Source organism: Brienomyrus brachyistius, chromosome 7 (genome assembly GCF_023856365.1).
Source record: "Brienomyrus brachyistius isolate T26 chromosome 7, BBRACH_0.4, whole genome shotgun sequence".
NCBI lineage: Eukaryota > Metazoa > Chordata > Actinopteri > Osteoglossiformes > Mormyridae > Brienomyrus > Brienomyrus brachyistius.
Window position 1 is genome coordinate 17,791,685 of NC_064539.1, and position 27,493 is coordinate 17,819,177.

The 27,493-nt window shown below is 45.5% G+C and overlaps 2 protein-coding genes across 7 annotated transcripts in view; one reads left to right on the forward strand and one right to left on the reverse strand.

Moving 5' to 3' along the window:
• sardh (sarcosine dehydrogenase) overlaps positions 1-13,738 on the forward strand; it is a 36,748-nt gene extending 23,010 nt beyond the window's left edge. For 4 of the 5 annotated variants that reach the window (XM_049019383.1, XM_049019380.1, XM_049019381.1 and 1 more), the window contains exons 14-21: positions 1,937-2,075; positions 2,616-2,732; positions 3,997-4,144; positions 6,685-6,778; positions 9,385-9,547; positions 9,992-10,160; positions 10,248-10,383; positions 12,265-13,738. In XM_049019383.1, coding sequence (XP_048875340.1) covers positions 1,937-2,075; positions 2,616-2,732; positions 3,997-4,144; positions 6,685-6,778; positions 9,385-9,547; positions 9,992-10,160; positions 10,248-10,383; positions 12,265-12,390 — 1,092 coding nt within the window. In that variant the 3' untranslated portion in view covers positions 12,391-13,738. Of the gene's footprint in view, positions 1-1,936; positions 2,076-2,615; positions 2,733-3,996; positions 4,145-6,684; positions 6,779-9,384; positions 9,548-9,991; positions 10,161-10,247; positions 10,384-12,264 lie in introns of those variants that run through there. The other variant, XM_049019384.1, reaches the window with a different exon arrangement.
• Positions 13,739-14,263: 525 nt separating this feature from the next.
• dbh (dopamine beta-hydroxylase (dopamine beta-monooxygenase)) lies at positions 14,264-26,250 on the reverse strand. Of its 2 annotated transcripts, XM_049018556.1 has the most exons (12): positions 25,740-26,250; positions 21,628-21,774; positions 20,544-20,801; positions 20,250-20,426; positions 17,857-17,959; positions 17,601-17,767; positions 17,288-17,431; positions 16,372-16,410; positions 16,088-16,147; positions 15,431-15,558; positions 15,057-15,216; positions 14,264-14,551 (listed from the first exon to the last, which is right to left on the reverse strand). In XM_049018556.1, the coding sequence occupies exons 1-12, from the start codon at positions 26,061-26,063 to the stop codon at positions 14,420-14,422; spliced, it is 1,839 nt and encodes a 612-aa protein (XP_048874513.1). In that variant the 5' UTR covers positions 26,064-26,250; the 3' UTR covers positions 14,264-14,419. The 2 variants fall into 2 exon arrangements, with proteins under 2 accessions (XP_048874513.1, XP_048874512.1); XM_049018555.1 differs by lacking the exon at positions 14,264-14,551 and having other exon boundaries at positions 14,641-15,216.
• Between the last annotated feature and the right edge of the window lie 1,243 nt (positions 26,251-27,493).

Here is a 27,493-nt window from a genome sequence, read left to right on the forward strand (position 1 = left end):
CCATGTCCCTCAGGGGTCCTGTGTGGGGTACTTTATGAGTATGAGGTATGGGGTCCGTTGTTGTGGGCCATCAAGTCCCTGTACAAACGGTGTGAGAGTTTGGTTCGCATTGCCAGCAGTAAGGCACACTCATTACCGGTGGGTGTTGGACTCCACTAGGGCTGCCCTTTGTCGCCGATTCTGTTCAGAAATTTTATGGATGGGATTTTAGGCATAGCCAAGGGGCGGAGGGGGTCTGGTTCGGGGGGCTTAGGATTGCGTCTTTGCTTTTTGTAGGCGATGTGGTCCTGTTGGCATCATGGCGCATGTGACCTTCAGCATGAACTGGGGAGTGTGCATGCTGAGTGTGAGGTGGCCGGGGTGAGGATCAGCACCTCCATGTCTGATGTCATGGTTCCCGAGAGGAAAGGGGTGGATTTGCCCCCTCCAGGTTGAGAATGAGTTACTGCCTCAAGCAGAGGAGTTTAAGTATCTCAGGGTCTTGTTCACAAGTGAGGGGAAAAGGGAGCAGGAGATTGACAGACAGATTGGTGCAGCATCAGCAGTAATGCAGACGCTGTGTCGTTCTGTGGTGGTGAAGAGGGAGCTGAGCCAGAAGGCAAAGCTCTCAATTTACCAGTCGATCTACGTTCCTACCCTCACCTATGGTCATGAGCTCTGGGTAGTGTCTGAAAGAACGAGATTGTGGATGCAAGCAGCTGAAATGGGCTTTCCCCTGCAGGGTGGCTGGACTCAGGCTTAGAGATAGGGTGAGGATTTTTGTTGCCAAATTGTCTATAGGTTTGCATTTCCCGCCTTGCACTCTGCAAGGTGTAGGTCGTCATGCTGTACTGTGAAACAGTTAGTAGTTTGCTCAATTCCACCTTGCCCTCTGCTGCCATTTTGTCTGTCAGATCACTCATGACTCTCGGTGCTTGTCATTCAGTTCAAAATGTTCTCCAAGTAAATCGGTGACTTCCGTGCCCTCAGCATGTGATGGCGTGAGTGGAGTTGTGAGCATGTAAGTGCACTGTGAACCACTGGCATTTGGCGTGCAGCAAATACGATCACGAGTGTGTGGGTGTTCAGGATGGAAGACAGACAGGCAGGAATGTACTACTATAGAAAGCTTTGTGAGGTTAGCAGTGCTTCTAGGTAAGAGACATCGTGCATAAGAAGGGCTTCTTTGTCACTGCGGTGTAGATTATATTACGATACAGTCAGAGTAGAAGGGCTGTACCTTGGCTTTAATATGAAGAGAGGATCTGCAGTCAGCCTTGGGAAGAGCCGGAACAAAGGATTATCATCAAGTATGAGTGTGTGTGTGCACGAGCGAGCCTGCGTGAGCATGTGTGTGTTTGTATTTACCAGTGTGATAAAAACTTTTATGCTTTGGGTTGTCGGAACATTTTTCCCACGATATTTACCTCAAAATTTATACAAATCTATGAATGAAATCAAAAAACTAAAAATGCCAAGAGTTTCTTGTGTTTTGTCTGGTTATTTATTGTCAACATTAGGGCTGCGTGGCAGTGTTAATTTTGTTGAGAAGAAAAATACTCGTCAACAACATTTTTTCTGTGACGAAAATGGAACAAAAAACTAAATAAAAGGGCGATTTTAATGATGAAAACTAAGACGAATGCTTTTAAAATCATACTGGGAATGTTGGGCATGTAATCATTAGCATACATGTAACGTAAAGAGCTTTACATTGCTCACTGTCCAGTTATCTGTGTGTAACATTTTTGTTTGGTTTAATTTTCATCAGCATAGGTTTGGTTTTATCTCATGTGGCTGATTAGGCTGATTGTACAGAGCGGACACATTGCGGACTGTGTTTCCCGCAGAGGGAATGAGCTGGACGGTGAGGGCACAGAGGAAGTTGTAGTGAGCATCTAGATGGGGGTGTGTTCACAGTGCCCTTTCTCAACCAGCAGCTGCTCCTCTCTTCCAGATCAAAGACGAGTGTCTGACCTGCAGGAACGCGGTGGCTGTCTTTAACATGTCCTATTTCGGCAAGTTCTTTCTGATTGGTCCGGACGCCAAGCAGGCTGCGGATTGGCTCTTTTCCGCAGACGTCAACAAGGCTGTGGGTGAGTCTGGCAGACCATCCTTGTGTGTGTGTGTGAGTGAGAACATGTGTTATATGTACTGTGTGCCTGTGCGTTTACCTATGGGATGCTGTCATGCGAGATTAGAAAATGATATATGCATTAAATGACAGTGATACTGTATTTATCTTCTTGTAGGAGTCCTTGGGAAGTCTCTGGTCTTTGCAGGTCCCATCTTGCTGTTCTGTAAGGGTGTAGCTTGGGGTCAGGGCACAGGATCAGTCGTTTTCCCGGGGGGCTTAAGGGCCTCACTGGAGGGCTGAGTGACACACAGACAGCGTATGAAGTAGGATGCACCGTGTAGGAGTGGTGAATTTGAGTCGGAGAAGATGCCCCTGACTGCCTCTATAGCTAAGATGCCTTTCTCGGGGCATTCATATTCAGAGCTCCCAGGCTCCCATGATCCCTGTGTAAAATCATCTGTGTCAATTTCCCAGGGTGCCGTGCTCGTCCCCGGTTCCCTGGCCTTCAAATTAAAAATCCTGGATGGTCACCGATGATCCCCGGTTGTGTGACTTTCAGGGTCCACGATCTACACTTGCATGCTGAATAAGGAAGGCGGAGTGGAGAGCGACCTCACGGTCAGCCGCATCGAGCCACCGGCCGCCGGCCAGTCGCCGTTAGCGCCTGCGTTTGAAGGTCAGTTATGGGATGGATTCAAACAGTTGAGCCGCTGAATCACTAACCCTGTAGCTACATCTCCACTGCACGTTCTTCTCTGTGTTCCCTACATCCTGCACACTCAGTTTCTCGGTCTGTACTATGGAATGACTCGTAGTTAATTAATTATCAAGGAGAGTAACCTGTGTTTTAAGCATTGGGCAGGATCTGCAAATGCAAACATTATTTTTGTGTCGTGGAGTGCAACCGCGGCAGGTCTGGTGTGTTTGTACGCATGTAGGCAGGTGCTGGCCTGTAGGCTTGGCTTCACCTGCTTGGCTCTGCTCTTAGTGGAGCCACCAAACTATTGAAGTAGCATCCCTTTAAAGGGGTTGTTATGGTAACCGGCTGCCAATTAGGCGGAGCAGTGAGCAGATGCAGGTTGCTGTGAGTGAATGTTTTCTTCTGCTGGAGGGAGCCGAGGGAGGGGGGGACAGATGTTTTTAGTGGTTCTATGCCTGCTAGATATGCAGGAAAAGAAGACTGATGCCGATTTCACAGGGTAGTCGGAGCTCCAACGTGCATGTGGTCATTTCCAGTAAAGTGTAGATTGGCTTGGAGTCTCAGCAGGTTCCCACGGACTGTTGAAGACTGAACTTGTGGTGTTTGTGTATCTAATGAGTGATAAGAAGAGCAGGAAAAACATTATCAAAGGAAGAAAGAGCAGAGATGGATAGTTCAGATCCAGAGAACAAAAATCCAGACCAAGATTTTGTTACAACCAACCAGTTGTGCGTAAAGAGTCACAGTCACAGAGGACTCAACTGGTTGGCTGAAGCAAAATCTTGGTCTGGATTTTTACTTTCTGGACCTGAACTTTCCACCTCCTGAGAAAGAGCCACCTTTCTGTCCACAGCGTGCTTCTGTGTGTGGGCGGGCAGGTGGCGGCGATGGTGGGCGGGGTTTGTGAGATGTCCCCCCCCCTGACTGGCACATCGTTATACGAGCCTCCGTGTGGGATCTGGGGCTGCCTGGCTGATTGCCGCTCACACCCGCGCACGGCACACAGTGCTGCTGCTGAGGGCGCCTGTCAGAAATCAATTTTATCACGCCTCCAGGGGCACCCTGTGCTGATTTACAGGCCCTCCGTGCCTCGCCGGCTGATTGGCTCTGGGGGCTGTGGCCTGGTGGACAGTAGGAGGTGGTGGAAGAGGCTTTCTTATCCAGCCTTGTTCCTAAGAGTCGTGGGCTGCTCTAGCTTCATAATCACGTCCTTCCTCTTCATTCCTTTGCTTTTATTCAGGCCATGGCTATTACCTGGCAGTGGGAGGGGCCGTGGCCCAGCACAACTGGAGCCACATTCAGGCCGTCTTGCAGGACAGAGGCTTCCGCTGCACGTTGCTGGACCACTCGGAAGACATCGGCATGATCAGCATCCAGGGGCCCAAAAGGTGTCCAACTCCCGGATGCCGTCTACTGGGGAAGGACTTCAGCTGAGGCGTGAAGCCGTCTCGCTTGCCGTACCCTTAACGTCCCGCAGTTTTTAACGTGCGGCTCTGCTCTCTGATCAGCCATAGGCTCCGTCCTGCCAATCCCTCCCAGTGTGGTGACCTCGCGACACCGCTCTCCAACGGCACCCGTGATGAATTCCCCTCCGCCGGCCTTTTAATGTCTCTCCCATCCCGCTGCAGCGTGATTCACCGCGTGCTCTCCATGCGGCCGCCCTGCAACGCTGAAGTGGCTAATCTAATGCATATTAATGAGGCGTGCGGTCGCATGAACACGCGTGGTCAAGGGGAGCCGTGGTCGGCCGTAACGCATCCGGGTGATTTATTTCATTTTTGGCGAACTGAAAGGCCACATGTGTGTAGAAGAGGGGATTTCATGATGGCTACCGCCACTCGATTTAGCGGAAACAGGCACACGTGTCCTACAGCAGGGAATCGGGCCGAGTCTGATGCATGCAGAATGCATGCTTTATCCCTACGTGATACTAGCATTGTCGCAGGCATTGTTACGCTCGATTTCTGCGCGTCCCCCTTCGAACGCTGCATGTGTTGATACTGAATGGTGGTTTAATCCAGGGAGAGAGAGGAGAACCCTGGAAAATGCCTCTTCCATCAGGAGGTGTTTCAGACCCTGGCGGGGAATCTGGCGGCCTCGCTGGCTCGGCCCCGCTAGCTCGGCCCGGCCCGTCTTCACAGCTCATTAACGCCCCTGCGCCGGGCAGATCCCTCGTTATGCATGAGGGATGCTGGAGCTCGGTCGCTTTGTTATTGATCCTATTTTTAAATGTTGTATGGAGACCCATCGAAGGCGATGGCTTAATTCTGTCACAGCCTGTGTAGTCATGGCTCCGCCCCCACCTCCGACGACTTGTCCGGATTGGCTTCTGGTCAGGGGCATGAAGGATTCTGGGATAGATCCTCATTTAGTTCAGTCAGTTTAATGGTCAGTAGTAATGATCTTAATTTGTTTGTTTCTCCTCTGGAAAATCCAGGCATAGCACAAGTCGGTTTTATTTTATATCTTGTGCCTACCTATAGCATGTCTTTGATTATCTCTAAATGGAGTGGTGAGACAGTGATGGATATTGGTGTTATTTGAGTTTATGTAAAGGTGTTGCACCTGCTTTAAAATCTGCCCAAGGTAGGTTTTGAGCAGCAATATGTGTAGAGCAGTACAGGTTTCTGTACGTTTCAGTATATCTTTTGCAATTGTCACTTTATGTATTCATAGTTCACAGTCATTTACCTCGGAGTATCGCTTCACAGATATGATGTAATGTATGCCGTTCCCTCACAATGTCATGTTTGCTATGCCTCATTTATCCTTTAATAGATTTTTATGCGTACATTATTAAATAACTGTTTTCATATGATTATTTAAAATTACGATTCTCAAATTACAGCTCAACTGTAGTGTTTCCAAACTGCAGTGGGGGGGGGGGGGGTTATTGTTGCTGGGAATTTATTGCCTGTCTAACCAAATCAAACTGAATCGGTGGAATTCTGGTCGTATACGATATGTGAGCGCTAAAGTAATATACTTTCCAGTGTGAAGAAAATTCATTACAGGTGCGAAAATGCACACCCCCCCCCTCCCTGCCACCCTGAAGCGCTGCAGGCATCGTCTCCCCAGTTATCTGAGCTCAGAAATCCGCAAATAGTCCGCAGCCTCCGTCCCTTCGCAGCTCTCGCACTCTTTGACTTTCCCGCCGCAACCTCCCACACCTTCACGCCGCACCGTAGACGCTCCTCACACCTGTTTGTCTGCGCCTTTAGCAGCCCGTCCTGACTCACGTTCACTAACCTGTGTCCCTGTTGAATATTTAACACTAATAATTGGTTTTAAGCCAGTGAACAGGGTATTTTTCCCACGCAGTCGTCCTGCTCTGTCTGGGCCTGTTTTATCCCACTGTAGTAGGTGTGACGTTACTTTGAGCTGTGCTGGCTTTATTAGCTCGGTTAGTATCCCTGCTATCGTGACACAGAAGATTGTTATTAGTGTCACGTGACCTTTGCAGATGTTTCTCTGAAGCGCCCATTACTTAGGCCAAGGCGGTCAGCACGGAGCAATTTGCAGATGCAGAGAACATGAGGTGCCCCTGCCCGGCTCAGTGAGGCACAGGTGCTGCCTGCAGATTAGCGGATGTCGTCCTCCATCTTGAGAGATGGGAAGCAGGAGAGCCTGCAGTCGCAGAGCATACTGCGGCTACCGAGTCCTCCTGTCGATAGGAACACGTCATCTTGGTCGCATCCATTTCCTTGTCTTCCGGGACTCTGTGTGTTAAATCCATCACATTTTATATGCTTGTGAAATTTTTGAAGATTTTAGTTTAGTGTAGCTCCGGAAACGTCACGACATTTGTGTGCCATGTTTAAAATAGCTTTGCTGTTGGGGGGCGTGAAGTTTTGTGGGGTGTTATTATGAAAGAATACTAATTGTGTGTGGGATAGATTGACATGTGAGGGCTTTTGTTCGCCCGCAGTCGTCATCTGCTGCAGGATGTCTTGGACGCGGACCTCAGCAACGAGGCCTTTCCGTTCTCCACCCACAAGGTGGTGCAAGCTGCAGGACACCAGGTGAGGGTCTCAGAGCTCCAGTACCGGGGTAGCATATATACAAGTACTTGCACGCACACTTTACTTATTTTTGTACATGAAGTCAAGATTCCAAGAGGTACATTGTGCTTCAGACTTTTTATTTACAAGAAATTGTCTCAAGAAAGCAAAGTATTACATTTTGTGTTACCCTTAAATTTTTTGGATTTTAGAGAATGCGAAGAGAACCTTGATTGTGATTCCTTACATAAAGTATTGACTCATGGCAAAGCCACGTGCCAAATATCTTCATAATCAAGTGAAAAAATTTCATCTTAAAATATAAAAAGTGCAGAAACAAAAAAAGGCAATATTTATCAAAAGAACCAAAAACCAGCAGCAGTACTATCTGCATGCTCTTCCAGCAAAATCAAACCTTGAAGGATCCAGTCATGCAGTGGAAAAGAGCAAATGTCTGACACTTAGTAAAATGGGGTTTCATGTTCTATATTGCATATGTGACATGCGGTGGGGGGCAGTGGCTCAGTGTGTTACACCTCCAGGGCTGTGTGTTCAGATCCCACCCCGTTCTGTGAGGAGCTTGCATGTTCTCCCTGTGTCATTCAGGATTCCTTCAGGCACGCCTGAGATGGTGGTGTAACGGAGATGACAGTGTGACCTGACGTACAATAGAGATGGTGGTGTAACGGAGATGACAGTGTAACCTGACGTACAATAGAGATGGTGGTGTAACGGAGATGACAGTGTGACCTGACGTACAATAGAGATGGTGGTGTAACGGAGATGACAGTGTAACCTGACGTACAATAGAGATGGTGGTGTAACGGAGATGACAGTGTAACCTGACGTACAATAGAGATGGTGGTGTAACGGAGATGACAGTGTAACCTGACGTACAATAGAGATGGTGGTGTAACGGAGATGACAGTGTAACCTGACGTACAATAGAGATGGTGGTGTAACGGAGATGACAGTGTAACCTGACGTACAATAGAGATGGTGGTGTAACAGCTGCACACAGAATCGACTGAACAATTAGAGCTTTACCATTATTTCAGAATTATTTTTAAACGTAAAAGGTCCAGGACTGGGAACTGGGATGTGTAAGTCTGAAGAATCATTCAGCAGTGACCTGCTTCAGCCATGAGTATTTAACTGGGGGTGTAATAGCACCCCAGAGCGTGCTGGCAAGGGCGCCGCCGTGTGCCTTTCTGCTGGACAGATGGCCTGCCTGACAGGCAGAGGGGGTGCTCACAGCCGTCCTACTCCCTCCGCTTGCTCGCTTTTGTCTGCTGGTCCCTCTCTCTCATTATTCCTCTTCTGGCTTTGCATGAAGTGACCTGCAAGTGTTAATAGCAAAAATGCGTTTTATTTGATTCATTCATTATGCATGTGAATTATGGAGCCCATAATATATTGTCAATTCCCACATTTATATTGTGTCTCTGCGTGTGTGTCTGTGTGTGTCTGTGTTGTTTGTTTCTATTCAGTTTTTTAATACTCTAAAAACACTTTTCACCTGGGGGCAATAAATTATATTATAGAAGCCAGTACTCAATAATAAACATCTGTATACTCATTTATGTATATTTATTTAATTATGTGTGTATAATTTTATATAGTTTTTACATAATGCATATGCAAAGGCTGCCTGGGATATATGTTGACTGTCACACTCTGCTGTTGGACGGGGGTTTTCCTGAGTGTGTAAATACCAGCATGCTTTCGGATGGAGCGCTGCGGCTTCCCGCTGGGCGCATGGGGACCCGTGCACGGAGACCCGTGCATGGTGGCATGTGTGCGTCTGCCGGACAGATGGCCTGCTAGACGACGCTTCCTTGAGCCCCACCGAGCTGCCGCTGTCTCTCTCTCCCCTCGGCTCGATGTGAAGGGTTTGGGTTAAGCAGGAGCTGGAGAAATATAGCAGAGTGATCAGAAATCGATAGCTTGCTGGCGCCCTCCGATACAAAGCTGTAAAACATCGTTCTGGGCCTTCAGCCAATCACGGACAGTCTTATAAAGGAAGCTGCCCTGATGAACGGTTTTGGCGCCAACTGTGCAACCAGATGGTTCTCTTACTGAGTTTTTGTTCGTCGGTGTCACAGATATATGTGTGTCTGCCCTCCCCGCTACCTTTGACTTGCTGGCTCACTCTGGCAAATGGGCAGTCTGGAAGCCGCAGGCCATCGGGACCAGCTTAAACCCGAACGAAGGGCGTGAGTTCTGTTGGCACCTTCCATTGCTGTTCCCTACTCCCTGCCGTGTAAATGTGGTTCGGATCCGGGCGACTGAAAGCCTGGCTGATGCCGTCTGGCGAGATCGTCGCTTTTGTGTTCAAATTGCTGATGTAGCATTTTAAAAAAGCCAATGACTCCCATAGATTAGGGGTTTACAGCAGACCAGCAATCAAAAGTGCAGAACATCAGGGGAAAAACTGAAAAATAAAAAGGCATGTTTTGACAATATTTAGCTTATTTTTGGAAACCAACCCCTCCCCCGAACCCCCAGTGTTCTGGGAACCCCTGCAGTAGATGGTATGAATGTTGCTCCTTAGTGTATTTAATCATGAAGTCCAGCCTTGTCGAGTCTGTGTCTGTATGACCTCTGACCCCTCTCTGCCCCCCTAGGTGCGCGCTATGCGTCTCTCATTTGTCGGTGAGATGGGATGGGAGTTGCACATCCCCCGGGACTCCTGTGTGCCCGTGTACCAGGCCGTTATGGCAGCTGGTGCCAAGTACGGTGTCTGTAATGCCGGCTACCGAGCCATCGACTCCCTGAGCATCGAGAAAGGTCAGCCAGAATCTAAACTGCAAGCCTCCTGAAGGAGGCCATCATTTTGGGTCGGCTGCCACCTAGGTTACGAGCTTCAGTGTCTGAAGCGTTGCAGCTGTGGTCAGGCTTAGGCTCACGAGTGCTGAACTAAACCCATGTGATTAGGTCACATGACTCATTGAGCCACTAAAAACAATTGGCTACCCTGACTGATCAGACGGAAGGGAGAGACAAGTCCTCAGACAAGACAGTATGATTTTAATTTCTAATAAAAGTATATTATCGTGTTAACTGTAGGTTTTTATATTCTGGTGGCTCCAATTGACAATTAATGTAATTTTGTTTAAGTATATTATGAGGAAAGCAAATGTTGGAATGTATGAAAGTGATCAGGCGGACTTCCTCATGTAATGCAATTTTTTTTAACTGCTCTTGTCGTTCTCGCTGCTTGCCGCCGCGCAGGATACCGGCACTGGCATGCGGACCTGCGTCCCGACGACTCGCCGCTGGAAGCTGGCCTCGCCTTCACCTGCAAGCTCCGCAGCTCCACCCCCTTCCTGGGCCGCGAGGCGCTGGAAGCCCGGCAGGCCTGCGGGCTGCGACGCCGCATCCTCTGCTTCACTGTCGGCGAGTGAGTGTCCGCACTGACCTCCCCAGCTGTGGGAGAGGCATGTGATGAGGGTCTGTGTGGTGGCACTGAAGCTGCTGCCCGTTGCAGGAAGGTGCCGATGTTTGGCCTGGAGGCCATCTTCCGGAACGGGACACCCATTGGCCACCTGCGGCGATCCGACTTCGGCTTCGCTCTCGATAAGACCATTGGCTACGGCTACATCCGCGACCCGGATGGGGGACTGGTAAGTACAGTGCTTTGGCCACTGCGTTTCATTGTGGGGGGGGGGCTGGCTGCGTGTCTGGCTGACCTGCTGGCTTTGTTTCCCACCATCGTCATTACTCTCCCAGTTATGGGAGGGCCTGCATACATCCTGACAGGACCATTAAAAGCAGTGGGGTAGATCAGGTCCAACTAGCTGAGTATTAATAGTCATACTCAACTGTACTCAAGAGTACTCAAAAGGCAATGTCATATATCTCACAGCCAGGAAACCCTGGAAATGCATGTTTTTAGAATGTCATTTTTGTGTGAACGCCCCTATCACCGCATGTTTAAGGGGCGGTAGGCAGAGCTCATCAGAGTGCTCGCAATTTCTCATTTAACTGGGAAGAATCCAAGATCTGCTCTGCGTGTTTGTTGGTCATTTATGTGCACTGGGATCTCCACCGCGCTTTAATGGGATGTAAAGGGGTGGCTGGAATATTAATGTTCGACATGGGTCACAAGCCAAATGTAGCCCTGTGCCCAGACCTACCGATTAAAAAGCTGGACGTAGCTGAACGTTCTGTCCCATGTCTCTCTTATAATCTGGCTCCTTCCTGGGGGGCAGAGAGATTGTATTTTCCTGGTGATTTGTATCCATTTTAAACATATTTTATATCAGTTTTTTTTTCCGAACAGCATTGATCCAGTTCAGTGGTCTGTTTCAAAACAAATACACTTTGCTCCCAAAGAACAGCTCCAAACCCGAGCAGCCAAACAGGGAGTGAGACCAGGCGGCACGTCGCGTTCGACATGCGAGGTTAGGGCGCGGCGTGTTTAGGGCTTATAGCCATACAGTCAGCCTGTCTCTCCTCCAAAGCTGTGAGGAGACCAATGGAGAAAAGGGACTGTTCAGAATCTGGCTGAAAGATACAAGAGAACCAAGACTCAAGGCCAAGGTCATTTGTCTGCCTGTGCTTTCAATTCAATTCAATTCAATTCAAAAAACTTTATTTGTCCCTGAGGGACAAATACCTGAAGCTTCACCCCAGTGCTGTGTGAGCCTCTCAGGACTGCTGCTAGGAGGGGTATCCTGGAAACTCTCATTCCATCTGTATGACACTGACACTGGTGAACTGGTTCCAGTGGTCCATGACTGTGGAAGCACACCCCCTCCCCTTATATCATTCCTGCGCTAGTATTTAAATGGGTAAATGAAAACAACATAAAGATATTACGGTGGAAGAGAAAAAATCTAAAGGGTAGATATGGATGAAAGTATTGGGACAGGAGGTCGTTACACCCACAGCAATTTTTCTGACATCCCACACTAAAGCCACACGTCTCAACATGGAGTTGGCCCCCCCTTTGCAGCTAGAACAGCTGCCTCTCTTCTGGGAAGGCTTTCCACAGGAGTTTGGAGTGTTTCTGCGGGAATTTTTGCCCATTCATCCAGAAGGTCAATTCAATCTCCGCCTAGTTCATCTCAAAGATGATCATTGGGGTTGAGGTCAGGGCTCTGTGTGGGCCAGACAAGTTCTCACCCAACCACGTCTTTATGAACCTTGCTTTGTGCACTGTGGCACAGTCGTGCTGGAACAGAAGGGGCTCTTCCTCAAACTGTTCCCACACAGTAGCAAGTACATAATTGTCCAAAATGTATGCAAACCAAGACATTTTGGACAATTCTGTGCCTCTAACTTCTATGCTTTCAACACATTAACCTGTGGGTGTAAAGGCCAGGTGTCCCAATACTTTATAGAGTATATGTTCCTCTATAGGTGTCGCATTGACATTCACGTATTCTGCTGTTTAAAGAGCACACATTTAAATTATTTGCTGCTGTTTGTAAAAGAAGTAGAAATATGGTTGAGATGGTACCACTGTAAAAAAATTTTAGTTTTTTTCCCTCTTTTTGCAGGTAAATGCTGATTTTGTTAAAAGTGGGAAGTTCACCATAGAAAGGATGGGTGTTGTGTACGATGCTACAGCCCATCTGAAGTCGCCCTTTGACCCGGAAAACAAGCGTGTGAAGGGGATCTATTGATTACCTGACAGGATGAGGCACTGCCACTACAGCCAGCGTTATCTTGTTAGGAGCGCCTGGAGACGCCTTGATCACATGGTTCGTTGTGACCGCGCGCACTTTACGGTGTAGCTGGTTTGCGCTGATTGTTGAATGGACTCAGCTCAACCCCCCTCAAAGCCAATGTGATCGTTGACCGTATTGCATAATTCATTAGCCTCAAAAAAGAAAAAAAAACATGCTGATCTGAAATGGTGCTTGAAGTTTTCCATGTTGAAGCCACGCGAGGACAACCAAAAGATGTTCACTGTGAAGATCTTAGATTTTTCTACAATTAATTGTGTTCTTGTAATAATAAACTGATAATGAGTTACTAAGCAGCTATTCCTGTTTACTGCGTCAGATGCCATATAAATATTTTAATATCGTCTTAATTGTAAAGGTGGACATCCTGGAAGCTGTTTAATATTTTCATAAATTCATGGGGTATGGAATCTCATCTTAACTTGATTAGTGTTTGCATGGGTGAACTAAGACTAGGCATAATTAAATGTTAAAATGTTTATTTCATAGTATTAATTGCATTTCTGAAGCCATTTTAATTCCAGAAACCACTATATCCTGTCATCCAAAACCATACCGAGCATTTATATCATTACTGAGGCGATATTTTTGTTTCTGTTTTTGAATGTTCTAGATAATTAATTATGGAGGTTATTTGTTGTCTGAATAAACCATTTCTCAGTACTAGCTGATTTACAAAACAAAATGATTTTGTGTGGTTATCATCTTGAGAAGAACAGATTGTGAACTTCTGGAGCCAATTCCATGAATTCCATATCCTCTTCCACTGTTGAGTGTCCTCAAGAAAATGCCTAAGGACAGCGTTGTCACTTTTTGGTGATCTCACTGAAGTCACTGTTCTTTACTGTCACACAGTTAAGTTCTATTTCAGTGTGTTGTAGACCCATTTGTGTCAGTCACAGGAGTCTGAAACATCTGAGAAGAATTTGTGTGACCCTAACATGAATTATTTTCAGTACACTTCATTGAAACTTGCTTTTCCCATTGCCTGTGTGGGTCATTGTAAGTGTGGTAACAGTAGTAATCAGTGCTGTCTAGAACCAGGAAATTCTTGGTACTGCTAATAATATCAATGAATCTCTCTCTGAGTCCTGCATTTTCATGTCTTGTAAACATCATGGCAGTACATGTCATATTCAGGGGTTTATTATATAAACATACATGTATATGTTATGAACCTTTAATTTTGTAATGGCGTCCCGATGACGTTGAATATCACAGTGTAACAACAGCTTGTAGGTAACTGCTAAAATAAAGCAAACCCTAGATGCTTTTCGTCCCATAATGCTTTGGGTCATTTATGAAAATTGATTGACCCAGTTTCCCATTATATTGGCTAAATAGCTAGAAGAAAAGATTTCTTTGATGTAGAGGGGGAGGGTAGTACCTGGAGGCACCTTTGGGGGGCGCCTCAGTTTATATCATGGAGGGTTGCATCTGGTATGATGCAGGAAGTAATTTTATAAGTTCATGGGTCCACCCAACACCTTTTATGCAGCAAAAAAAGAAAATGGCAATGGATACAACGAAATCGCGTTCATTCTACAGTGCAGCATTTCAACAATGTAAATACTGGCTTTCTTCACACCTACGTCTTCCATCGAACTTCTTAAACTGTTGCAGAACGTTGGTGGAGGACGCCATGAACATGCTAATCTATGGGATTTCTCATAGAGTATTGCTGCAGTGCTTTAATAGAATTTCATACTTTTGCAGAATCTATCCAAGGGTACTTTTCTTTTAGCAACTTGAGGCAGTCAAAAAAAACTGTTGGTTATTTAATTTTCGGAAAGCCCTAATAGTTCTGAAATCAGGACAGACACAGGTTTGATTAAAACTGTTGTGAATTTAATAATAATTGTTTAGAGGAGCGAATGAACAATAAGGGGAGTGTGAACGATGACCAGAGGCTTTGGAGGGAAGTCATCTAGCCTCTATCTAGGAGGAGCCGCCCTCTTACCCATCCTCAGGCAGCATGGGGCCGGACAACAGTGGGAGATTCTGATTGGCCCGAAGACAGTCTGCAACTTTCACAAGGATACTTGGTCTTTGGGAGGAAGCTGGTGACTTGCGGCAGTTCTTGTTTCTCCCAGAATCCCTGTCGGGGAAGGAAAGACTTAGTTGAGGAAGGTAAGCTTGGTCAGGGCCTGTTTTGCGTGTCTCCAAGCCACATCAGATAGACTTCAGTTTGTTCCTTTGTATTCCTTCCAAACACATTCATTTTCCTCCCCACAAGCCAGAGATGCATCACGGCGAGAGTCGTCTAAAGCTCTCGACTGCAACATGTAGTTTGCTTAAAAAGGAAGAGCCGCCAAGTGAGATCGTCATGCATTCTGGGACACAATGCCAGTATAAGCCTTCCAGTTCTATCTGTATAGACGGCTTGTTTTTGTCCACTTTGTTAAGCCCATCAACAGCAATGTTGCTGTCAAATCCTTGAGGAAACAGACTTCTCTGTTCTGTTGCTTATGCATGGATTTGAAATTGTGTTTTCCGTGTTTATTTATTGAAGTACTTATGATTCCTTTGGAAGCTAGAGGCATGCAGGCCCTTGCAGAAGATTCGCAGATGAAAAGGGGGGGGCGCTTGGTGCCCCTACTCACGGGGAAGAGCTCAGCTGTGGACTGGTTGCAGTGCATGGTGATGGGCGCCGTGTTGTAGAGGGAGCTGAGAACCTGGCTGCTGAAATTGTCCCAGGCCAGGGAGGTGAACTGCTCTGTCACATCGGCCTGCCCACAGCTACAGGTCTCCCTCCCCTGAAACCTAGTGTGATACAATGTCACTCATTGGATGACATTATTTCATTTTTAAGAAAGTGACTTTCTGATTGGCCCAATATTCCACGACTGGATTATAGGGTGGAAGTTGATTGGATGGAACTGAATGGACACCCTTTTGGAAGAAGGTATAGAACATGCTGGTTAAAACTTCAGAGATGTGTAAGTAAGCAGGTAGAAAGAACAAAGTGCAGCATTACCTGTTAATGAAGGAGAAGTACTTTTGCAGGTACTCTGGGTCCACGTGACTCTTGCACAGCTCCAGTTGAGTGCGCGGATAATAGTGAACATAATTCACACACATCTCCTCCATAATTCCAAATCCTCCCTGTTAAGGACAGATATGGACCTTGGTAAAGCTGCTCTGGTGTAAACAAGACTATCTGCATAGTGCCCAGAAAGGTTAGGACCTCTCTATGCACAATACTCTTTAATATAATTCAGTTTAGCAGAACCTACCATTTGCTACACACTATATCCCCCCTGCATCAGTGTAGAGAGCTCAGACATGGCTGTGAGAATTGTCCCTTCCCATTTTCAGCTCAGCAGGTGACAATGACCTGGTTTTGGGATGACTGTGAGGTCAGTTCTGTGTCTGTGCAGCAAGGATGTGATATCAACCCAGTGTGCACTCTCCCAATCCAGGGGGCGCTGTTGTAAATGGGCGTCAGTCTGGGATTCTGATAGAACAGAAACGTCAGTCTGCTTTTCCTACCCGAACGAGTACAAACCGGCCGTTTTCAAACCACTGGGAGATAGGGGCCACGGTGCAGTGCGCTGTCCATTATGCTCTGAACAGGAGCACTGCGTGTTTGTGTGTGTGAGGGATTGTGTGCTCGAGAGTATGAAGTACTCACCACTGTGGCACGTTTTCTCTCTTCAGTGTTGTACATACATCGAGTGAGAAGCACGTCACCCTTTGTAGGACAGACAACAGAGATACCAAGGATCAGTCTTCTGGATGTTGTGTATTTCCTGCACTTTTTGTTTTACTATCCCTGAGCTGGTTGACAGGTAACCCAAGATGATTGACAGGTAATATTCTGACACACTACACTGTAGCAGAAGGCACAATATTTATAAACTCTTCTTCTGTCAGTGTAATTTAATTAATGTAATTTAGTGTAGAACAAATACTTACAGGTAACACGTTTACTATCTTCTTTAATGTCCTGATAATCTGGGGGATGAGAGTAGATGCATTTGTAAATATTATTGTGCTCAACTGAGAACTGCAGTGGATGGGAAATTGATTTGAATGGGGTTAATTTTATTTTTAATGAAAATTAAATTCTTAGATACATTAGAAAAGTGTTTCCCAATCTGGTCCTCTGGGAACCTGACAGTCCGCGTTTTTGCTCCCAGTTCCCAGTAGTTTGAAGCAAAAATGTGGACTGTCTGGCAGGGAGCTTGGAGGGTGCAAAAATACGGACTGTCTGCGGGTCTTTGAGGACCTGATTGGGAAACAATGCATTAGAATGAGGGCTAAGTGGTGCATCAGAATTTTCTTTTGCCTGTTTAGTTGCTATTTCAATTCTGGAAAAACGGAAATGAAGTAAGGCAATGGGACTAGGCATGATATGAAAATTCACAAGACGTTTAAAGCTGGTTGCTTGGCATCCCATTACATTGTGGGATTACTGGACCTTAGTCAGGTCAGTTAATTACCGCATTTTTACCTGGTAATGTGTGCTGAAATGTTTGTATAGCATTGTATAGTATTGTAAATGTATAGTATTTACCTGGTAATGTGTGTTGAAATGTCTGAATAGTATTGTGTAGTATAGTGAATGTATAGTATTTACCTGGTAGCGGGCGCTGAAATGTTTGAATAGTATTGTGTAGTATAGTGAATGTATAGTATTTACCTGGTAGCGGGTGCTGAAATGTTTGAATAGTATTGTGTAGTATAGTGAATGTATAGTATTCAGCTGGTAGCGGGTGCTGAAATGTTTGAATAGTATTGTGTAGTATAGTGAATGTATAGTATTTACCTGGTAGCGGGTGCTGAAATGTTTGAATAGTATTGTGTAGTATAGTGAATGTATAGTATTTACCTGGTAGTGGGTGCTGAAATGTTTGTCCTCTTGCACAATCTCCACCTCCTGCCCCCCCCTCACCAGCACAGTCCTCACACTATACCCTGCCAGGTGCGTGTGCAGCTGTGAGGCGAAGATATTTATCCCTCTGGGCGGCAGAGCCTGGGGGTGGGACATGGGGCGATTGTCAGCTGGGCGGAGTGGGGGGGCATGCTGTGGCCTGTAGGCTGGAGTGGGAATTATCTGACTTCCGGCTCTTTTTCTGCTCATTTGGACCTTGGAGGGTTAGGCCAGTTCTTTGGCCATGGAAGCGATCTGTCAATGGCCTCACCGTCTGTGTGCACTTGGCAGTGCAGTATCCTGTCAGCTGGAAATCTGTCATGCCAGGGGGAATGGCCATCACTGGTGTGTAGACCAGGCCCAGCTCCATGATACCAGCATCATACTTCCTCAGGGTTGGGGTGTAGTACAGGCGGATCCCAGACCAGTCCTGACGGCCTGCGGCAGAGCAGCGTAATGAGCGGTAATGAGGAGAGGACATCAGAAGTGAAGGGGTCAAGGAGCAGAGGAAGGTGGACCTTCCATACCTGTCGTAAGCAGGGGGTTATGATAGTGCACCTCCAGACGCAGGAACCTGGAAGATCCTGGTCCCCCGAGAGAGAGGCCTGCATCTGAAGGGTAGTAGAATGCCTGAACGTGGAGGTTTTCGTAAACAAACAAAAAAATGTCATTCTCAGCATGGGAATGAGTGAATCATCCACTGTAATTTTATAACAGTGTCAACAAATGCTGTGGAGAGCCAAAGAGGATCAGTAACCTAGAGCAAGGCTCCAGTCATGCATGCAGCTGTGTTTTATGTAATCATAGCCAGAGGTCTGTAAAGCATTGCTCATATTTTGTTTGGTTTATATGAATTTTGGCATGCAGACTATCTAGGATGACCTGTTATATAGATGCCATATAAAGATGATGCCATCTTTTAATGTTTTTATTCATTTTTATCCTTTTTAAGCTTAGATATCCTCCAGACATTCACTTGATTTCTATTGTTGGTCTCCTTATTAATCCTGGCCATGTAATTTAGACCTGTCCTAATACTCCAAGTTGTCAGGACTGACATTTTTATAAATTAAATAGCACTAATTGTGTTATTTCTTAGGAATGGCGGGTACGTTTATCATACACGTGAGGCAAGTAGATGTTTCAGTTCATACCCAAATAGACCAGCTGTCACCCTAAAACATACTAACTAGTTTAAAGCAGTAGGTCTATTCTGACAATACTCGGTAATGGCTATTACTTCAGATCTAGTCCAGACCTTGAATCTGGAGCTTTTGGTTGATAGGGAAGGTTTATGTAACTGTTCCACTTCCACCTCCATACTGTCCATAGTTTTATAATGCCCACATTTGTTGACAAATATAAACACAAGAAGTCCTGAAAAAAGGCTTCCCTGTTTTCCACCTAATCTCTTCTCCCCAGCTCTGTTTCCCACCCAGCAAACACGATTTGCATTTATTTAGCTCTCTGGTAATCCAATCGGAGGACGCTTGTTCGCTAGCAGTTCTTGGCCGCGGTCCTCGTCCATCGAGCCGCCTCTGTGTGGTACAGGCTGGCATCAGCCCCGTTAAAAATAGGCCCCACTCGAACACGAGAGTGCTCCACACGGGCTTCACTGTCGTGTCTTTGGACGCTCCGTGTGTTTTATCTTGTTTGTTGTCTTATTCTCCCAGGGGCTGTGTGTTTTGGTCCCGTATATCGGTGGCTCTTTCTGCGGCACTTTGGCTGACTGACTTGCGGAAAGGGGAAGCTTCCTTAGCTAAGTGACCGTGTTCACCAAAGATCATCTCCTCTGACAGCCCTCCCCAGCATCACATGTGATTTATTTTCGCACTCAGGCCAGCCTCTTGCCAGCTGTATTTGATCTAACTCCCGTAAATTTTTCATGAAGCAATTTAAGGTACATTTCTAGAACGGCCTCTCTTCCCACACGAGAGAATAAGAATTGAAGATACAAAACCTTCTGAATTAAATTTTATTATGAGAGTTGTAAACTAACGAGGGAACTCATCTCGTGCTTTGACCATAACCCAGGGCCTGATTAAGGCCCCCGTGAATATTTATGTTGCATTATGTTCATGCTTCACGAAGCCTGTTATTGACCCTAGTGGAACGTCGGACTGCTGCGGAAAGTTCAAGAGGCTGGGCTGAGCAGGAAGCCGCGCCGTCGTCATTCTGCGTTCATACAGCCGCCTCGCAGCATTCCTTTGAAAAGTCACTGGCGTTCCTGCAGTTTCATACTTTCATGCAGTTATTTTTATCTTGGAACGTTCAGGTTCAGAAAGTACAAAATCCAAGATTTTGTTCCCACCTACAAGTTGAGTCCTCTGTGACTGTGACTCTTTATAGTCAGCTGGCTGGTTGAAACAAAATCTTGGTCTGGATTTGTACTCTCTGGATCTGGACGTGCCTTTTGGCCATAATTAGAAGGCGGCCAGTTCAAATCTCAGGCCTGGCAGCGTGATGCTGCCTTTGGGCCCCAGAGCAAAGGCCCTTAAGCCCGATTTCTGCAGGGGGGCAGGGGGGCAGCCAGCCCTGAGACCCTCTCTCACCTCTACATGTGTCTGTCTTCTTCATTGTTTCACTGCTTCTTATTCTTACTGTTTTATGGTGTATTCCATTATTTTATTATTATTTTTATAAGTGTATCAATTGCCATGTTTCTCCTTTTGAACCCCCAGCCTTCTTATTTGCCCTTACTATTGTAAAGCACTTTGTGACCAGTGTCTGTGAAAAAGTGCTATTTAAATAAACTTTACTTAGCTGGTTACATCCTTATGGGCAAAAAAGACAGTTTCCCCACAGGAGTGATTAAAGCATCGCTGTCCGCTAAGTTACATTTACAGCTCGGTCACAAATTCACCTTCCTTGCCCATTAGACTGATTAGCTTGTGTGTGAGCTGGTTGTTCTGCTAGTTACCTCGGCCCCCATGGCCCAAGCCGCCAGCACGTGTCTGCAGTAGTTGAGCTTCCTTGGCTTCATCTTGGAGTCGCAGGAGCCGCTGTACTGGGGTATGTTCTCCAGCTGGGGGGCACACTCAAAGACCTCCATGTGGTGGACGATGGCCTCGTTGCCGCGGGTTACCACCGACTCGTACTGAGAAGACAGAACCTGCTTGTTTCTCTCTTACTCGCTTTAGAAGGTCCTTTCAGATGGTACAGTGGTTGGGAACATGCAAAGTCATGCTTGGAATGGAAGGGTGTAGAAGGTCACCATGACGATGTGGTTCTTTGGCATGTCGGCGGGAAGCTGGTAGATATGGCACCAGTATGTGGTCTCCTGCTCTGGAATGGTAACGCCAGGAGCCAGGATCTCCAGGGTACGGACGTCTGGGGGCAGTGGAGGGGTGGGGCTGTCTGGGCGGAGCAGGAGAACGCGCTGCACCCCCGGGTGGATGAGGGACAGGTTGAGCTTCTGCAGGGCGGGGAGCGGCTCCTCCAGCAGGCCGTAAATGAGATGCACCGTGCCCTCCTGCGCAGCCCACATGGAAGGGGCGCGACGTGAGGCACGTGAATTACAGCCGACATCATGGCGTGCATTGCATCACACATTGCATCACACATTGCATCACACATTGCATCACACATTGCATCACACATGGTGGGTAGCGTCTGGTTAGAATAGAATAATACAGGGGTGGCGAACCTGATCCATGGAGAACCGCTGTGGGTGCAGCTTTTTAAGATGAGCCCTCAATCAGCCAATAAGAGTGGGTCCCCAGGACTGCAGTTGAGAACCACTGCTTTATTATTGGCCAATGGAGAAGTTCTCCAAAAAAACCTTTACACTCTCCATGGATCAGGTTTGCCTCCCCTGGGATAATAGGACAGTGATACTTTATTAATCCCTTTTTTGCTTTGCCCCATCTTGCTTTCCGTAAAGGTAAGGGGAGGGGGAGGGCAGTACCTTCCGGCATTCAGTGAGCTGGGGGTTAAGCGTTTTGCTCAACATGGGCTTCAGCTACACAGCCCAGGGGCATGTAATTGTCCTATCAAGGCTGGGATTGAACCAACAACCTACTGATGACAGGTACAGAGGCTTAGCCCACCGAGCCGCACACCTCCCCCTGTGAAGGTAAGCTATGTGGAGGCTTGTAGCTTGGGAGGTTTTGAGAAGAGTGCAAGATAGAGTAATTACATTGGTTTAATAGTTTTAAAATGGATAAAATGTCTAATAAGATGTCACAGGTTTCAATACAACCACCTGCTAAGTAGTGGAATTATGAAAATAATCTTTGATGAAAAAGATGATGCTGATGAATCTGGTGATCAGTTCGTAGCCTGTTTGCTGCTCTCACCTCTATGACGTAATCCCTGGGGTCACACGTGCTGAAGGGCCTCCTGAACAGCAGGTAAAATCCATCCTGTGTGTCCTGCACCTCTAGCAGCTGGTAGTCCTGCTGGCTGTCCAGGGTCACATGACCACTGCCGTCACTCCAGGCATCCTTGGCAGGGGCACACACATCTGGGATCATGTGGAACTTAAAGCACATTGACTATGCAAGTCTCACCTAGCTGACGTTAGGAGAACATGATGGTTATTCTCCAGCGGTTGAATTAATGGCCAGTAGAAGGTTTCTTCTCTGTTGTCATCTGGCTTTATTTATTTCATTTTTTTTCTTCCTTTTTCCTCTTCAGTATTACTCTCTCTGATAATGTTTAATGTATCACAACACATCCATGTAAAATGCCTTGGGACGACTCTGTTGTGAAAGGCGCTATATAAAAATAAATTGAATTGAATTGTCAGAAAAACGAGTACCGATTTGTACCTTTGAGGGTACAATTACTTGTCACTGGGGCTGTTCCCTCAGGGGTCTGCCAGTTGTACCCTAGCTGTAACTAATTGTACCTTCTAAGTACAGAATTGGAGTCAGGAGTTTTTTTGTACCTTGGGGAACAAAACTATACCAGGGCTATCCCCAGTGTTTAGGCTTCCTGCTTAGTTTTAATTTGTAGTTCACTGGAAATTGAACAATATGTGCAAGAAACTAGCAGTGTGGATGGCCCAGAGGGTAATCTCAGGAGTCACTGCAACAGCTGGTCCTGTCGCATCTAATCACCAGACACAAGATTATACATGTAATTACACATAATTTCCTAGTTTTTTCTACTAATAGTTCAGGTCAATGTATTAAAACTGTAAAGCCTCCCTGACACAAGCCTCGTTAGCCAAGGAGGCCGTTTGTCGGGATGAATTAGCTTTGGTCTCATAATCCACGTTTGAGCTGAATGTTTACTTCCTCTCGTTAGACGGAGGGTAACGACTGGGGCCCATTTTTGATTAATTTCAAGGAAAGTGAGCTCAGGGGAAGAGACAGACCTGTTATGCACAGATAAAGTTGGAAGTGGAAACTTAGTTTGGCTCTCGACGCTGACGCTTTTCTCACGGAGCTGGCATGGATGTGGGTGAGGTGGGCTGTTCTTGACAGCACAATCACTACAGGGTTCATCGGCTTTGTTCTCTGAAATAGAATCCATGCAGAGAGTGTCTGTGTGCCGACTGGTATAAATATAGCCCCGTGGTGTCAATCTGGGCAGGAAAATAAGGAATCCATTTAAAGAAACGCCGCGGTCACGATGCAAGTCGAGCGAACGGCACCGTTTTTGAATAATGGCAACTAATGCTGTACCTCTGCCCATGCGGTTTGTCACAGGTAAAGCCTCTGTTTCATATATATAGTTCCAAAGTATGTAAACATTACAGAATATTTACAACATAACAACGAAAACAAACGTTTTAAAAATAGTGGTTTTGCTTTCCCCCTTTTGAAATTATTTTTGGCATTAGATGAAGCAAATGGTCCCAGAGCCTAAGGAGGATCGAATCACCCTCTGAAATTCAGTGGTTTTGTTACATTCGGGTTCCAATATTGAAACATTTTAAGGTATTTAGTATCCCATGCTGACGTGTTTGGATTGGTTTTGCTTTTAAAGATGGTAACAACATCATTTATATGAAAGCCGAAAGCCAATCGCTACACAGTCGGAGCAGCGGTGGATTGGCAGAAGAATTAGAATCTCCTGGAGATGTACGATTAGCTGTGAAGGGAAGCCGGCGGAACGACTCTGGGAGAAGCAGCCCACTGAGGATCCACCCAAAATGTCCCGGAGAAAAGCTCTACAAGCAAGAAGCGGCATATGTGTCCTAATCTAGGCGTGTTACACCGGTGGACCCCAGCTGAAGATACTAGGCAGTATTTCAATAAAAAAGAATGCTTATCCAAACTGTATTTTTACTTCTCTTTTTCTTTTCATTCAATTTTTGGAAAATCAGAACAACTGTTTTAAACATAGATCTTTGTTACAATATGTAAATAAAAGATAGGATGAGATGTCTAATTCGTTTTGGTTTAAGATCGGCCCAAGACATTTCTCAATTAAACAATAAACAGTTTGTGTGTGGGTGTGTGTGCGTGAGTGAGTGTGTGTATATTTCTGAATGCAGCCCAGATGCCATGTGAACTGAGCCTTAGACGGCGACTCAGAATAGGGATTTTTCATTTGCATTTTGACTCTAAATTCAGGGCAGCATTAATGTTATTTGTTGATTTGTATGCGATTCATTCCTTTTAGCAATAGAACCTCTCACTAGCCCTTTTCCTTACATTACTTACAGTATGCTTCTGCCGATGTCACCCTCTACTCCTCTATAAAAGTACACACTATCAGCATCATTCATTTTAAATATTAGGCTTTTTGGAATAATCCATAAATATATTTCAGAAATCAACTAATCAATTTATAGAATGCAAAATGCATTTAATAGCATAATGTGCTGCTGTTAAAATGTATATTTAAATACAATAATTGCCTCCCCAGATCAGAAACTGTCAACTAATACTAATTTCAGCATACTGAGGCTTTGCTAGATCAATCAGCAAGTCAAGTCATTGATACCTTTCATGTAACATAAACAGAACTCTCCATTTAATTTCTTGTCACAGCAAAGAATTAACTAATCCGTTTAACTTTCAGTATAGTATAGAGAGTGATGCTTCATTTAGAAAAATCTATGTCAGTCTATTGGTTTTGTCTGTAGACTCAAAACTTTAGTGTGCTTGAAGTTGTATTGGAGATCATGTGTTGTGTAGTTTGTTCAGTGCCTAGTTGTTCTGTAATTTGGACATAAACTGATTTAAGTGTTTTCTGCATGATTTAAGCTGACAGCCATTTGATATTCTTGTGGGAAATGTGACTTAAGCTCTATAAATTCCTGCTTTCAGAAACCCCAAGACTGTAGTCAAAATTAGCAAAAAAATATGTAGAAAAAAAATATTTGTAACCATTGGGAGGGGATAGCTAACGGAACTGGTTAAGAATGCGTGTGTCCAGGGGGTGCAGGTTTGTGTCTCTTCCGGCTCAGAAGACTTCTAAATTGCTCTAGTAAAAATTTCAAGCTGCATAGAATTAAGTTGAAAAAAGTCTTTGCATAAGAGCAGTGACTAACCTGCTAAAAATCATTGGAAAGGGATGATAACTTGTTCAAAGTTAAGAACATTTACTGGTTTCTTACATCTGTTTTCATGCCAAGGGATGAATTATCATTGCATTGAACGATTCTGAGGAATTCGCAGCTATTTCTGGTGACTGGCATGAACAAGCAGGCACCTTGGCATGGACTCTGCAAAAAGATGAGCATCAACACAGCCTCATTTCCATGAATTTATGAGTCAGACAGAAATTCTGAAATCAAACGAGAGATGCAGAGTGCAAGTCCCTTTCACTGACAATTATCACACAAATATTTTTCAATTACTAGAATATCTGGTGCCAACATATCCAAGTTTTATTTGCATGCCAAATATGAAAGGTTATGAAAAGATTTATAAAATATTTTTTTAAAATGACCTGTTTCCTGTTTCCGATTATTTTGCCTTAGGTTTGACTGAATGCTTATTTAAGCCTGATAAATTCAGCTTAACAGTATAAAAAGGCTCTATTTGTATTGTATGACTTTCACTGTGGACTTTAAATGCTAGTAAAGCAGGTGTTTAAATTTGTCGCTTAAATTTCTCTTAGAGGAACCTCGGCTATTAAAAATGCGATAACAATGAAAATCTAGGGAAACGCCCCATATCTGCAGTCTCTGCATTACCTTTTAATAGACTGTTGTTAACAATTACAAGTATATGTTTCCAGTCGTTAAATAAATTCATGTAAAAACACGTCCTGTTTGGTACAAAGGCGAAATTTGTCAGGTTTCAGGGCGACTCATTGCAGATTTCACAGCTCGTTCTCATGCTACTATGAACTGTAAAGGGTTTGTCTTGAATTTTTTTCACAATAAGTATTAGAGACTTGGAGATTAGATAAATATTTCCTTGGTTATTTAAGGAGCGCCAAGGTCTTCGACGTAGCTGTTTGTAGTGTTATGAGTGACACAAATTGAAGTGGTATCAGAGCTTACCCCAAAGTACGACCTCTCCCCATCGCTCCAGAGCACGACCAGATCCGCATTGAAGATCTCCCCCCTGTCGGACATCCCAAGCACCACGCCGTAGTGCAAGTGGCTCACTCTCAACTTGAGGTAGAGCTCCTGCTGTGTGTAGTTTATGTTCCAGGACAACTGCAGGTTTCCATTGGGGTCCAGAGGGACACGGTAGGGGAGGGCTGCACCCGGAGCACTGCCCGCCTGGAAGGATGCCACCAGGATCACCACCAGAGTGACCACCGTGGTCAGATACATCACCGTCACATCCTGGAGATTAAGGTCTCGGTTTAGCAATCTCATCTTCTGGCTGGCCAGCGGCCCTGAACCGGATGCGCAGGTGGGAGACGGGAGAGTGGAAGGATGGCTTTGTCGCGTCGCCTCTCTCTTCGGCTTGGTCCGGACCTCGGTCTTCCGCGTCTCGACGTTCTTATCCACGCTCTCTTTTCTTGGTTCTTTCCCCTTTGGTTCCGTTTCACTGACTCTGCTGATCTCCTTACCCCAAGACTTTAAGAGCTTTAGCTCATGGCACCCAGTTATCTGTCCAGCCTAATTGCATTATTTCGGTTGACGAAATTTCATTGTTCCTTTAGCCCTCTGGTCAGGCACTTTTTCGACATCTGCCAGTCTCTAATTGACCCTAATTGACCATGGACATTATCAACGGCAATTCAGCCAGGCTAAGTGAGGGTTATTGCCTATTTAATCTTTGGTAGGTTTTGGCTGGCTGGAACAGTAGGATTCATTGACTAAATTAGAGAAAGTGTGTGCTGCGAATTTTCGTTTAAAGTGTCTGTTTTCATATCAAGTGGCACAATCACCAGTGATCCTTGTGACCGGCACCTCAGGTAGTGAAAGTATAGAATTTGATCAGCTGGCTATGAAGCAGAACCGTAAAAACAATCAAAATAAGCATAAACGTCAACGTCAGTCACTGAGGTCAATTCTTAAAATTCATCAGAATACACAGCTACCACAACAAAACAAGATATGGTGCAATTAAAATGCTTTACAGTAGAAGGACCATCCACACATTCAATCTGAAAATATTACTGTCTTTGCATATGGACTCGATTTATACTGAGTGTTAAAATTTAACAGACCCCACATTCTAACTCTCCTGTCATATTCTATTTGTGCTCAATTGGCAATGTAGAGTGAGCACTCTGCCTGACTGCCTTTGGATTACGGTATGAGCTCAGAGTACGCAGAGTAAGCACGCACACACACACACACACACACACACACACACAGAGGAATAAAACCCACCACTATGAATCTGCAAGGTTGCAGCACTAACCAATGGGTTGCAGGCCATCCCTTTCACCTTTTCACTTTATTAATTTTTTTAAGTTTAACTTGTTTCGGTTCATTTTCAGATGATAGAGGAAACACTACAGAAATGTAAGAAAGCAAATAGTCACTGAAACTGCAGTATATAAAAACTCAAGCTCAGCTGCTGCATATTGCATATTGCCATTAATATCAAGTTTACGGTTATTTTTTATGGATTTTCTTAGATATAAACTATAACTGGTGAAAATAAATGTGAAAAATATGCCTTCAGGTGTGTTTGAAGGTGATGAATTCAAAGCAATATCCTTAGACAGAAGCGCCCTTCATCAGCGAGGAAGACAAATGGGGGATGAGAGTCTCATGCTGCGGCAGCAATTAAAGAGGCCGGATAGTGTCCCGTTTGTCAGAAAGGTGAGTGGACCTCGTACCTCAGGCTG

Coding starts and splice junctions, on each gene's coding strand:
- dbh (XM_049018555.1), bottom strand. CDS start 26,063: ATGAGATTGCTAAACCGAGACCTTAATCTCCAGGATGTGACGGTGATG. Junction 21,775..25,739: donor GGGAGAGGTCGTACTTTGGG/GTAAGCTCTGAT, acceptor GCCCCTGCCAAG/GATGCCTGGAGTGACGGCAG. Junction 15,217..15,430: donor TACTTCTCCTTCATTAACAG/GTAATGCTGCAC, acceptor GTATCACACTAG/GTTTCAGGGGAGGGAGACCT.